The sequence below is a fragment of the Erythrolamprus reginae genome, chromosome Z, assembly GCF_031021105.1.
Source record: "Erythrolamprus reginae isolate rEryReg1 chromosome Z, rEryReg1.hap1, whole genome shotgun sequence".
Lineage (NCBI taxonomy): Eukaryota > Metazoa > Chordata > Lepidosauria > Squamata > Dipsadidae > Erythrolamprus > Erythrolamprus reginae.
Genome location: NC_091963.1, coordinates 79,757,175 through 79,771,780, shown reverse-complemented (window position 1 = coordinate 79,771,780; position 14,606 = coordinate 79,757,175). Strand labels below are relative to the sequence as shown.

The 14,606-nt window shown below is 46.0% G+C and overlaps 1 protein-coding gene across 7 annotated transcripts in view; it reads right to left on the bottom strand.

The window, feature by feature from the left end:
• Positions 1-14,606, bottom strand: part of ZDHHC3 (zinc finger DHHC-type palmitoyltransferase 3) — a 331,954-nt gene that overhangs the window by 28,330 nt on the left and 289,018 nt on the right. For 3 of the 7 annotated variants that reach the window (XM_070727367.1, XM_070727369.1, XM_070727370.1), the window contains exon 7: positions 13,151-14,530. The exons of the other annotated variants lie outside the window; for them this stretch is intronic. In XM_070727367.1, the coding sequence (XP_070583468.1) occupies positions 14,372-14,530 (159 nt within the window). In that variant the 3' untranslated portion in view covers positions 13,151-14,371. Of the gene's footprint in view, positions 1-13,150; positions 14,531-14,606 lie in introns of those variants that run through there. 7 annotated transcript variants of the gene reach the window in all.

Below are 14,606 nucleotides of genomic sequence, written 5' to 3'. Positions count from 1 at the left end.
CGAGTCGAAAAGGACACGAACAAGGCTTCCAAAGTCCTGAATGGCTGTGTCCTGCGAACGTAGATCTTCAAGGCTCGCCTAACATCGTTTATGCCACCTCAGTTCTGAGGGGTGGTTCCCATGAGTTCCCATAGCAACCAGGAAAGCGGTCTTGAGAGTCATTAATCTTAAGGAAATTTGACGAATAGGTTCAAAGGGGGGACCTGTCAAGGCGTGCAGCACCAGGGACAAGTCCCAAGAAGGGAAACGGTGCACTGTTGGTGGCCTGATGTTGGCGGCCCCTTTCAAAAAGTCCTTAATCTATGGATGTCTTGTAAGGGGACGGTAGTGGTCCTTTACTATGATGGTAGATAAGGCAGCCGCATGTCGGTGTAACGTATTAGGGGCAAGGCCTTTTTCCAAGCCTGCCTGCAAGAATGTCAGGACAATGAGAGGTGATGCCCTCTGTGGATATACCTCCCGCTGTCCACAGAAGCTGCAGAAGGCTGCCCAAGTGGCCTGATAGACCCGTCTGGTGGAAGGTCTGTGAGCGGTTTGCATAGTGTCTATGACCGTGTCCGGCAAGAGCTGACTTTTCAGAAGATCCCGCTCAAGTGCCACATGGTTAGTTGCCACCACTATGGCTCTGGGTGAGTCATTGTTCCCTGATGGAGGGAGATCCGGTGGTCTGGGATCCTCCAGCAGGGCGAAATCGAGAGCTCCTTCAGGTTGGCAAATCAGAATCGATGTGGCCAGTAGGGGGCCAGCAGTAGCACCTCTGCTCTCTCCTTCAGAATCTTCAGAATCACCTTGGGGATGATGGAGACTGCAGGAAAGGCGTAAAGTAGACCCGGTGGCCACCGAAGACGTAACACATTCACTCCCTCCGCTCCTGGAGAGGGAAAGCGGGAGAGGAAGCGAGGGAGTTGAGTGTTGTGTCAGGTTGCAAACAGTCCATAACCAGGTTCCCAAACCGCCGGGCGATTTCCTGGAAAATCCTGGGGTCCAGTCGCCATTCCGCAGGGTCGAGAGTCTCCCGGCTTAGACAGTCCGCACAAACGTTCTCTACTTCCGAAATGTGTTCTGCTGACAGGGAGGCTAAATTGGCCTCTGCCCACCTGAGTAAAGACTCTGACTCCCTCATCAGTCTCTGCGACCATGTTCCCCCTTGTCTGTTGATACGGGAATGCGTCGAGACATTGTCGGTTAGAATTAGTACGTGTTGACCCTATACCATGTGGGCAAAGCTGCGGAGGGCCATTGAGACTGCCTTTAGTTCTAGGAAATTGATATTGAAATCCTGTAAGTGCCGGGGTCCCCATAGTCCCTGAGACATCTGTGAGGAAAGATGGGCTCCCCACCCGGTCAAGCTGGCGTCTGGCGTCACCATAAGTGGGTTCTTTTCCAGGAATAGAGCCCCTTTCCAACGCTGGGGATACCCACCAATGAAGTGACCTTCTTAGTCTGGTGTTGAAGATCACTCTCCTGTGCGAGTGGCTGGACTTCCTCCTCTGAAAGGGCAGCAGGAACCACTGGAGCAGGCGTAAATGATGTCTCGCCCATGGTAGAATGTCGATGCATCATACCAGGGTTCCCAAAACCTTTGACAGAAAGGAAAGCCGAGGGTACCGCTGATTGTCCAGGGATCGCAGGAGCTTTCTGATCGAGGTCTGCCTCTCCTGGGATAGAAAGACCATGCCCAATGTTGTATCTATAGTTGTATCCAGGTGGGCAAGACGTGTCGTGGGTATTAGGTGGTTTTTGTCCCAATTGACGGTGAAGCTGTGATCTTGGAGAGTCTGAATGGTTAGATGTAAATCCCGGTACGCCTGGTCCCTTATCTTTGATAGTATGATGATATCATCTAGGTACGCCTAGGTATGCCTGAGGCTGGCTGTAAGGACGTCCAACAGCTTCGTGAATGTCCTCGGAGCTGAAGAGAGTCTGAAGGGCATCGCTCTGTACTGGAAATGAGTTCCCTCCAGACTGAATCTTAGGAACTGTCTGTGTGGTGGAAATATAGGGACATGGAGATATGCCTCCTTTAGATCTATGGAGGTCAGAAAATCCCTGTGTCGTATGGATGCGAGGATGGATTTGAGCAAATGCATTTTGAACCTCCTGTACTTGACATAGAGGTTCAATTGACATAAGTTTAAGTTTAAGATTAGCCGGACTCCTCCGGAAGCTTTCGGAACCAGAAAAATCACTGAGTAAAAGCCTCTGCCTTGTTGCTCTAGGGCAGAGGTCCCCAACCGCCGGTCCGCGAACCGGCACCGGGCTGTTGGGGGTTTTCAGCCGGTCCGCGGCGCCAGGGCCCCCTCGGCCTTTCTGCACCACCAGCGGCGCTCCCCCCCGCCAGCCAGCCAAGCCCCGCGCCCGCCGGAACCGGCTCCTCGCTCTCCCCCCGCCGCCCGCCGCGTTTGCAGGAGGTGGGGAGGGTCGGGCGGCCCGCCAAGGCCAGGAGGGACGCCGCTGCCCCCCCTTCCCTCTCTCCGCCCGCCGCTGCGCCTCCTTGACGCCGAGAGGAAATGCCGGCAAAGGCTTTTCTCAGCGGAGGTCTTCAATGTCGGGGGCGCACGGGCGGTTGCACGCGCTCCCTATCTCCCTGCTAGCCCACTCGGAGTATTCAAAATAAGAAAAACCTTTGCCGGCGAAGGCTTTTCTTATTTTGAATATTCCGAGTGGGCTAGCAGGGAGATAGGGAGCGCGTGCAACCGCCCGTGTGCCCTCGACATTGAATATCACCTTCGCCAGCCCCACCTCTCCTGCAAACCCCCTTGCTGAGAGCCAGGGGCGAAAGTGCTCTCGCAAAGGTGAGGCGGGCAGGGTGTGCGCGCGTCACCGCTGAGAAGAATGGAGAACGAGAGTGAGTGATAGCAACAGACAGCAAGATAGAGAGAAAGTGAGAAAGAGAGAGTGAGAGAAAGGGGGGGGAGAAAGAGATAGCAAGAGAGAGAACAAGAGAGAGAAAGAGCGTGAGAAAGAAAACAAGAAAGAGTGAGAGAGAGAGAAAGCAAAAGAGACAGAAAGAAAACAAGAGAGAGAAAGTGAGAAGAAGAGAGAGAAAGGGGGAGAGAGAGAGAAAGAGAGGGAGAGGGAGAAAGAGAGAGGGAGAGGGGGGAGAGATAGCAAGAGAGGGAGAGAGAGAAAGAGAGAGGGAGAGGGGGGAGAGATAGCAAGAGAGGGAGAGAGAGAAAGAGAGAGGGAAAGGGGGGAGAGATAGCAAGAGAGGGAGAGAAAGAGAGAGGGAAAGGGGAGAGAGGGGGGGAGAGAAAGAGAGAGGGAGAGAGAGAGGAGATAAAGGAAGAGGAGAGAGAGAAAGGAAGAGAAAGAAAGAAAGAGGGATAGAAAGAGAGAGAGAGTGAGAGATGCTCAGTGAGCCTTTCTTTGAAGTTGCCTTTCTTTCTTTCTCTCTTTCTTGCTTTCTTTCTTGCTCTTTTTCTTTCTCTTTTACCTTCCCTTCCTCTATTTCTTCTTTTCTTTCTCCTTCCTACCTTCTTCCCTTACTCTCCCCTTTCATAAGTTTCCTTGCTTCCTTCCTCTGTTCCTGTCCCTTCCCCCTTCTTTCTTTCTTTCCTTCCTTCCTTTCCTCCCTCCATTTCTTGCTTCCTTTTCCTTCCTCCCTTCTTTCCTCCCTCATTCCCTTCTTTCACTCCTTCCTCTCTTACTCTCCCCTTTCACACCTTTCCTTGCTTCCTTTGCACCCTTCTTCTGTTCCTGTCCCTTCCCTCTTTCCTTCCTTCCCACCCTCCGTCCATTCATTCACCCATTCCTCTCTTGATCGCCCCTTTTACGGCGCCGCTGACAGCTAGCTCCCCCCCCCCCACCGGGCCATGGAAAACTGGTCTAGCTTAAAGCCGGTCCCTGGTGCAAAAAAGGTTGGGGACCTCTGCTCTAGGGGAACCTCCTCTATGGCCCCTATCTCCAATAGGTGAGAGATTTCTTGGTAAAGAAGGGTTCTCTTTTGAGAGTTCGACGGAAGACGGCATGGAAGGAAGCGGTGAGGTGGGGGTCAAAGGAATTCGATCCTCAGCTCCTGGGCCACCATGGCAGTCGCCCAAGCGTTGGAAGACGTGGTTTCCCAGGGGCCTGCGAAGTGCATCAGCCTGCCACCCAAGGGGAAGCCGATCAGAGAGTCATTTGTTCTTTCTGAACCCTCTGTTTGCTCCTCTGAAGGGGCGGCGGTCCTAGTAGGACTTGTTGCGGTCTGCCAGGGAAGATCTGTCCAACCTGAAGGACTCCTGGTTGAAGGAGCCCTGGAAGAATGGCCTTGATGTTTGGGTATTGGTCGAGGAGGGCTCCGCACGAAAGGGCTGGCACCTTTGATAAGGAGTAAAGCATCTGTCCTGTCTTTTTATTTGTCCTGCGCTTGGGGCATGCTCTGCCAGGTATCTTGCGCATTCCGTAAGCCAGCTGCCGTAGGTGTAAAGGTGGCCGACTGTACTTGGCTATACTGAGGAGGCAGGGATGGCTGAGAGGGTGGATAAATGTTGGGCCACACGGAGGCTTGCCTACCAAAGCTGTAGGTTTCAGGTACAGGCGAGGGTATTGGTTGCAAGGGGCGTTCCGGAGACCAGTCCCTTTCTGTAGCCGAGATGTAATCCTGGGGGAGGCTGGCGGAGGTGTGGGTCCAAAGGCCAGATTTGGCAGAGGAGATGACCCAGTTTGCTTCTGTGTGGCCTCTGTTTTTCAAGAGCCTTTATACGCTTTTCAGCCTCCTTGAGAGAGGAGCCCTGACCTCTGGGTCTTTTCCTTGGGGGGATTAGGCATGGTAATAGGATTGGCCTCCTCCCCAGCATGGGCTGATGGCTCTGCCATCGTATTTTCCCCTTTTAACACTCACGCTCAGGAACAATACAGGCTTTAGTTGCAAGCCGATCTGTCCTTTGCCGATCGCAGAATGAGATAGCAGGCTCTGACTAACGGCTGTGTAAGTCACCCCACTGCACCTGCGTGTCTCCAGGGCAGAATAGGGCCTCCAGCCATGACGCATGGTCTAGGGACTGTGCCCTGACGTCACGCTGCTCAAGCCCTTATAGCTGGAAACGGCAATAAAAATGGCTGCCCGATGTTGCCATGGCAACCTGCTAGTGCTCCGTGAGGGGAACTGCATCCCCGGCAGACTTCGGGCCTTAAATATGGCCGCCGCATTGCCTGGGAAATGGGCGGGAACTTCTTGTTGGCTGCCCACCCTTTGAACGCCCTCAAAATGGCCGCTCCCTTTGCCGGCGATCCTCATCGGCGTTCTGAGGTGATGCAAACTGGTAAGGGCTCTCCGCTCCTGTTTGCAGGCCCACAGGGGGTGCTCCGGAGCAGGTCTTCGTTCCCCGGTATATCTGCCAGGGGGGGCGGCCCCCCTTGGCATCAACCGCCTCCGATTTCACTGGGCGCTACCGCGGAAGTGAGCAACCCAGGCACTCTCTCCAAGACCCACCAAACGGCCCTTATGTGTAGGATCTGTTTTAGGAGGAGTTGCAGACTAGAGGGTTAAACCCACGGAGGGTATAAACCCTTGCTGCATGGAGGTAACGTTGCTCATGAAGTGCCTAAGGAAGTAAAAGAGAAAATAAGGTGTTAATAAATTTCCTGTCTCATCTATAAGATTAAATAAGCTTAAGTTTTTGAGAGAGAAAAACTCAGAATCCCTTTACTGCAACTGAGTTTTTTAGACTGGAGGGCTAGGAGGCAGTACCTGCCTAATATTTAAATTAAACTCAGACCCTACCAATCAGACTGTAGAATAACCCATGTTGGACTCTCCTTGCAAGTGCATTGGAGAAGGTATTATACATTTATTTATTTATTATTTATTATTTAGATTTGTATGCCGCCCCTCTCCGAAGACTCGGGGTGGCTCACAAGATAGAACAAATCATAAATAATCCAAATAACTTTAAAATATTTAAAGATTTAAAAGAACCCCATATACTAACAGACACACACACAAGCATACCATGTATAAATTGAACATGCCCGGGGGAGGTGTTTCAATTCCCCCATGCCTGACGGCAAAGGTGGGTTTTAAGGAGTTTACGGAAGGTAGGAAGAGTAGGGGCAGTTCTAATCTCTGGGGGGAGTTGGTTCCAGAGAGCCGGTGCCGTCACAGAGAAGGCTCTTCCCCTGGGGCCCGCCAACCGACATTGTTTAGTTGACGGGACCCGGAGAAGGCCCACTCTGTGGGACCTAATCGGTCGCTGGGATTTGTGCGGCAGGAGGCGGTCTCAGAGATATTCTGGTCTAGTGCCATGAAGGGCTTTAAAGGTCATAACCAACACTTTGAATTGTGACCAGAAATTGATCGGCAGCCAGTGCAGACTGCGGAGTGATGGTGAAACATGAGCATACCTAGGTAGAAACATAGAAACATAGAAGACTGACGGCAGAAAAAGACCTCTTGGTCCATCTAGTCTGCCCTTTTACTATTTCCTGTATTTTATCTTAGGATGGATATATGTTTATCCCAGGCATGTTTAAATTCAGTTACTGTGGATTTCCCAACCACGTCTGCTGGAAGTTTGTTCCAAGGATCTACTACTCTTTCAGTAAAATAATATTTTCTCATGTTGCCTTTGATCTTTCCCCCAACTAACTTCAGATTGTGTCCCCTTGTTCTTGTGTTCACTTTCCTGTTAAAAACACTTCCCTCCTGAACCCTATTTAACCCTTTAACATATTTAAATGTTTCGATCATGTCCCCCCTTTTCCTTCTGTCTTCCAGACTATACAGATTGAGTTCATTCAGTCTTTCCTGATACGTTTTATACTTAAGACCTTCCACCATTCTTGTAGCCCGTCTTTGGACCCGTTCAATTTTGTCAATATCTTTTTGTAGGTGAGGTCTCCAGAACTGAACACAGTACTCCAAATGTGGTCTCACCAGCGCTCTATATAAGGGGATCACAATCTCCCTCTTCCTGCTTGTTATACCCCTAGCTATGCAGCCAAGCATCCTACTTGCCTTTCCTACCGCCCGACCACACTGTTCACCCATTTTGAGACTGTCAGAAATCACTACCCCTAAATCCTTCTCTTCTGAAGTTTTTGCTAACACAGAACTGCCAATGAAATACTCAGATTTAGGATTCCTTTTCCCCAAGTGCATTATTTTACATTTGGAAACATTAAACTGCAGTTTCCATTGCTTTGACCATTTATCTAGTAACGCTAAATCATTTACCATATTACAGACCCCTCCAGGAATATCAACCCTATTGCACACTTTAGAGTCATCGGCAAATAGGCAAACCTTCCCTACCAAACCTTCCCCTATGTCACTCACAAACATATTAAAAAGAATAGGACCCAGAACAGACCCTTGTGGCACACCGCTTGTAACCTGACTCTGCTCAGAATACTCGCCATTAACAATAACTCTCTGATGTCTATGCTTCAGCCAGCTTGAAATCCACTGAACTATCCAGGGATTAAGTCCAATCTTCACTAATTTATCTATCAGCTCTTTATGTGGAACCGTATCAAAGGCTTTGCTGAAGTCCAGATAGGCAATATCCACGGCACCACCTTGATCCAACACCTTTGTGACATAGTCAAAGAACTCAATGAGATTAGTCTGACACGATTTGCCTTCAGTAAAGCCATGCTGATTTGGGTCCAATAAGTTATTGTTTTTTAGATGCTGATTTATCCTCTTTTTGAGTAGAGTCTCCATCATTTTAACTACAACTGATGTCAAGCTAACTGGCCTGTAGTTACCAGCTTCATCTCTACTGCCCTTCTTGTGGATAGGCACAACACTGGCCATTCTCCAATCCTCAGGAACATCTCCTGTTAACAGGGATTTGTTAAACAAATCAGTCAGGGGGGTAGCAATGACAGATCTGAGTTCTTTAAGAACTCTGGGGTGGATGCCATCTGGACCCATTGCCTTATTTATCTTTAATAGGTAAGCCCATGACTGCTCTCGCAGCTGCATTCTGCACGATCTGAAGTTTCCGAACACTTTTCAAAGGTAGCCCCATGTAGAGAGCATTACAGTAGTCGAACCTCGAGGTGATGAGGGCATGAGTGACTGTGAGCAATGAGTCCCGGTCCAGATAGGGCCGCAACTGGTGCACCAGGCGAACCTGGGCAAACGCCCCCCTCGCCACAGCTGAAAGGTGGTTCTCTAATGTGAGCTGTGGATCGAGGAGGACGCCCAAGTTGCGGACCCTCTCTGAGGGGGTCAATAATTCCCCCCCCCCAGGGTGATGGACGGACAGATGGGATTGTCCTTGGGAGGCAAAACCCACAGCCACTCCGTCTTATCCGGGTTGAGTTTGAGTCTGTTGACACCCATCCAGGCCCCAACAGCCTCCAGGCACCGGCACATCACTTCCACTGTTTCGTTGACTGGACATGGGGTGGAGATGTAAAGCTGGGTATCATCAGCGTATTGATGATACCTCACCCCATGTCCTTGGATGATCTCACCCAGCGGTTTCATGTAGATATTAAATAGCAGGGGGGAGAGGACCGACCCCTGAGGCACCCTACAAGGGAGAGACCTCGGAGCCGACCTCTGACCCCCCACTAACACCGACTGCGACCGGCCAGAGAGGTAGGAGGAGAACCACTGGAGAACAGTGCCTCCCACCCCCAACCCCTCCAGCCGGCGCAGAAGGATACCATGGTAGATGGTATCGAAAGCCGCTGAGAGGTCAAGGAGCACCAGGACAGAGGATAAACCCCTGTCCCGGGCCCGCCAGAGATCATCCATCAACGCGACGAAAGCAGTTTCCGTGCTGTAACCGGGCCTGAAACCCGACTGCTGGGGACCTAGATAATCGGCTTCTTCCAAGGACCGTTGGAGCTGGAGTGCCACCACCTTCTCAACAACCTTCCCCATAAAGGGAAGGTTGGAGACTGGACGATAGTTATTAAGTACGGCTGGGTCCAGGGAAGGCTTCTTGAGGAGGGGGCGCACGAGCGCTTCTTTATAGAGTGTTGGAAAAACTCCCCTCCCCAAGGAAGCGTTGGTAATCTCCTGGACCCAGCTCCGTGTCACCTCCCTGCTGGCCGAGACCAACCAGGAGGGACACGGATCCAGTAAACAGGTGGCGGAACTCACATCTCCAATGGCCTTGTCCACTTCATCAGGTGTCACCAGATCAAACTCTTCCCAGACAGGTGGACAAGTACGTGCCCCAGTCACCTCAACTGACTCGTTGTCAGTCGACTCTGTTTTCCAATTGGAGTCGAGATCAGCCCGGATCTGAGCGACTTTATCAGTGAAAAACGTGTTAAAATCCTCGGCATTGCTCTGCAAGGGCTCCCCAACTCCCCCCTGGTTAAGAAGAGAGTGGGTCACCCTAAACAGAGCGGCTGGGCGGGATTCCGCTGATACAATCAAGGCGGCATGGTACACACATCTTGCCGCCTTGAGCGCCACTTTGTAAGTCTTAATAAAAGCTCTTACAAGTGTAAGAGTGTAGGGTCAGCTGGGTGCAGGGGCCTTGGTTCTGTCTGTTTTGATGGGGTATATAGAGATTTGAGCTCTTTAAGAAGATGACCCTTCAGGAGGCCATATACAATATATATAACATTGTGATGCATTGTATATCACCCTCTGCGGGGGCCTCTTATAAAAAGAAAAAGATCAAATATCTATATAGAATTATAATTCTATTCCATTCCATTCCATCCTATCCAGCTCTCAAATCCATCCTACAAAAGCAGCATTGCCTTCCACTCCCTTCACCTTTTGCCCAGTGGCTAGCCTGGTGCTCTTCTTTTTCTTCCCCATTGCACCCCAGGCAAACTAGTGCTGGTCTTCCTCCTCTACCTCCGGGCACACACCTGGTCTGGCTAAGAGGGTGGCGGGTCTCCGAGGAGGAAGTAGCCTCTCCTTTCATCTGCACTCCCCTCGGTTGTCCCACCCAGCTCCACAGCTGTCCAATACGACATTCCTGAGACTCATGCAAGGATGAAAGAATCGTAAGTAGAAGCAGTGCGGGGAAGGAGGCTGTGGGTGCCGCACCCTGCCGTGAGCCGCCGCTGCCCAAGCCACCACTGCTGCCAACGCTGCTGCCATTTTCCTGCTTCCATCTCCTTTTCCTCCCATTGTTCTACCCCAGCCCATGGTTGGAGGGGTGGGAAAGCTGAGGGGGACCGCCGTGAGCCCGTCAATCACGCACACCTCCTGAATCCCATGTCCCCCTTTTCTCAAGGCTCAGCCTTTCACTTCCCCTTTCTGAAAAGCGGTTGGACATGCCAACTGTCACTCTCCGCTTGAGGGGAGTTGTTAAGAAAGCATGGCCTCATCCTAGTTGGGGGGCTGACACGTGACTTAGGCAGTTTTTGTAGCATTCTCTAATTTCCCCACGGCACACCTGACCATGTCTCATGGCACACTGGTTGAAAAACACTGTTCTATATAACAGATAAATATATATATATGTAGTGAAAGAAAATATTAATTGATGATAAGCAAATAACTATCTATGTGCATACATAGAATGCCACTGAAATTGAATGTTTTATATGTTTTTCTTTTAGATTATTTTAAAAAATAAAATAAAATTAGAGGGGTCAAGATAGGGAAAAACATTTCCAAAACAATATATTAATGTAACATTTTTACATTTAAAATACCCACTTGAAATGAAAAACATTGATCTAAAGTTAACACATTAAGCCAGAGGAGGCTTTTTTTTAATAAATGCATTTCTAAATGATCTCTTCCAACAACAGCTTTCCAATTCTCTAAAAAGCTTTTCTGGAAGATTTCAGAATTCAGAATGCAAGCAAAAGGAGATATATTACTGCCATGTTTAAATAGTGATGAAGAAGGCAATTTTTATCATAAAAATATATGGTGATTCAAATTTGAGGAAATATTTATTTATTTATTTTATTATTTATTAATCAGATTTGTATGCCGCCCCTCTCCGCAGACTCAGGGCGGATCACAGACTGCAGGGAATAGGGAAATTAAGCATTGGAGAATCGGTACAATGTGCATAATTTCTTATATTGAATTCAGTAATAGCATTCTACAGTGAAGGACTACCAAAAGTTTTACCACAATGTGGGCGTGGCTTATGCAGGATTTGTATGCCGCCCCTCTCCGAAGACTCAGGGCGGATCACAGACTGCAGGGAATAGGGAAATTAAGCATTGGAGAATCGGTACAATGTGCATAATTTCTTATATTGAATTCAGTAAGCTGCTGCAAATACAAAATGTTCAATTGATTTAATTCTAGATGTACAGTTCCTATTCCTCTTTTAGGTTTATTAGGGAAAAAACAGATAGTTGGTGTAGTCCCCAACTAGATGTTTTGATCCACCCTCTAGGTACCCTTGATCCCATGTTTTGGATTTTATAAATCAATGCTGTGATCTCCCCATTTAATATGTAAATGCTACAATTATATTTTAGAAATCCAAAAAGCTTAGGGATCTATTCCAGAGTATGTTAATTTCTGGATAATCCCAATGTTGTACTTTCAAAAATGAATGCTATGAAATATCATAAATCTGCAGTTTAATTATCAGCATTAGCTTTTTAATGTTCTAGTAATAAACTAGTATGGACCATTCTACAAAAAATTGAAATTACCTATCTTATATATTAACACTGACTTGCATATTTCTGTGCTATTCATGGTGTTTGTCCAATTTATGTTTGGAACTAAATGATCATTTATTAAAATAAACTATTTAGTTTGGAAAGAATAAATAAATAAGTTATTTATTTATGTAAATAATTTTATTCATTGATAGCTAGGCAAACATATAATTATTTGATATTTTTCCAGAGATAGACAAATTAATTTCTAAAATCCAAAATGATGTCTTGTGACAAATTTATTGTAGTACAATTTTTATGATTCACCAAAAATACATCATAAAATAATAAAGTTAACAGCTTCACCCATCCTCAGATCTATTTAATATTTAGCAAGATATTTAAAACTTGGTAAAATATAGAATATTCTGCCAAAAATTCATCAAAATGGAAATGATCCAAGCGTCAATGGACATAAAATTCTACAGTTAGAATGCTGATGAAAACTGGAACAAAAAATGGTCTCTTATCACAAGAAAGTTGGTCTGTCAGAATAAATCTGGTGTACTGTGATACCTCGTCTTACGAACTTAATTGGTTCCGGGATGAGGTTTGTAAGGTGAAAAGTTTGTAAGATGAAACAATGTTTCCCATAGGAATCAATGGAAAAGTGATTAATGCGTGCAAGCCCAAAACTCACCCCTTTTGCCAGCCACTGGGAAACCCCACCTCCGGGCTTCCGTGTTTTTGTGATGCTGCAAGATAATCTCAGCAGGGGAATCCCAGCCGTGCAAAAATGGGTACTTCGCTGACAACGGAAGTCCGGAGGTGGGGGTTCCCAGCGAGGGGAGCCTCAGCAAAATTGCAGCATCGCAAAAACACGGAAGTCCTTGAAACCCCACCTCCAGACTTCCGTTGCCAGCGAAGCGTCCATTTTTGCGCTGCTGGGATTTCCCTGCAGCATCGCAAAAACACTGAAGTCCAGAGGTGGTGTTTCCCATGGAGGGGAACCTCAGGGGAATCCCAACAGTGCAAAAACGGGCACTTCACTGGCAACAGAAGTCCAGAGGCGGGGCAACAGAAGTCCAGTGGCTTGGGTATGTAAGGTGAAAATAGTTTGGAAGAAGAGGCAAAAAAAATCTTAAACCCCGGCTTTGCATCTCGAAAAGTTTGTATGACGAGGGGTTTGTAAGACGAGGTATCACTTTATTACTTTTAATATGTAGGGTATGATCTAAACACATTTTCATATTGTTTTTCCAATATCTTGTTTTATAAATCACTGAGGTTCTTTGTTTAATAGGCTAGTAATTATTGCATCACTCAGAAAAAAAATCAAAATCATGATCTAAATACAATCACTTAAAATAAGCTTCACTGAACTCAGTGACACTTACTTTCAAGATTGAAAGGTAAAATATCTATTTCTTTTTCTTATGATTGCTATAAATATTTCTTTTAAAAACATCTCTTAATACAAATAATCGAGGATTACTGACACAAAATACATTCTTCTGCAATAAATATTTAAATATGTAAATTGTGGAAATAGGAAACTAGTTTTGTTACAAAAATGTCTGCTGACACCAATTATTCAACTATCTATAATCTAGAGCACAATGGAATTTAAAAGAACTTGTTTTAAATAAAGGCACAGAAGCACTATTCAGAAAGGTTTTATTGCATTTGTTTCCTATATGGAAGCATAAACAGTACTGAAAAAAATGCAGCATTCACATTTTTTTTCAAAATGGGACCATCAGAATTTTTCAAGTCCAAAATATGCAACGAAATCCCTGCCTATATAACAAAGTCGTTAAATTTGGGTGTAAGGTGTTCTATTTATGTTTGTTTTAAACAGAATGCCTTCTATTGAGTCCTCATCTGCAAGCTCTTACCATGTATACAGTTTGCCATCCATTAATTCATGAACGAAGGCATGCATGATTTTTTTACACATGACAGTTCTAATTGTAAAATATATATGTGTAGAATTAAAACACAACAAGTATCTAAAGATATAAAAAGGAGGCAATGTTAAAAAGAAAATTAAAGGACAATGCTAGACTTTTACCTGGATTTTTAAGCCTCTTCTATACATGAACACTATTCATTAACCATTCCCGTTTTTTAATTAATACAAATTTTATTTTGCTATTCTACACATTTAAATCAACTTTCCATATTTCTTCAATTACAAGGCATTACAAGGCCACACATACAACAACCTTCATTCATATCACCAATAATGACAACAATTTTTGCTTTCCAAAAAGATATGGTTAAAAAATAGCACAAGAATAATTCTGTAGCTCTCCAAAATACAACAGTATTGCAACATATTTTAAAATCTTAAAAAGTAAGCAAAGTTATCAACTGGTTTTCTAGTTGAGCCATATTTTATCTTCCATTATTTCAGACATTACATGAAGCTTTAATAACTCAGGCACATACAAAATATCACAACATAAAATATTTTCTGCCACAAAGAAGTTCATGACGACCCATATAAGATGATATTCCTGGCATAGGTTTTTGTTTCCTGGTTGTGTAAATACTACACAATCAGCATAGGTGGTTTACATTACATTTATATTAGTTGTGTCACCAAGCAGACAGGGGGGAAAAAATAGGCCAGTTAAATTATTAAGTTAAAAAAAGAAGAATACCAGCCAGAGATGAAGAATTACCAAAGTCTGCAGAATACAGGCTTGCTTCCCCCTGCCCTCCCCATCCTTTTCAGCTTTTCTCTGCAGTTATCTGCTCTTTTACTAGGCAGTTTTTCTTTAAACAAAAGTTTTTTTCTTTGGCAACATTCATGTAAAATAGCCATAGTGCTGCAAATGCAGTTTCATTTGGGTGAAAGTGTTGTCATGAATTCTTAGACCACATACTGATATGGGTCGGCTTTTCCTTGGTCTGGAGTAGCAAATGGGCTAAGCCAAACTATAGAGAACTGATGGCCGAATACTGCTTTCATGTTCATCCATTTTGTTTTTTTAGCCCATCTTCTCTCTTCTTTTTTCAACTGTTCTATTCCCTGAAAACAGAAATATGACATTTTTAGACAGGAACTTATTTTGTACTTCTGGTTTCGGGCAAAAGATTCCCTCTTA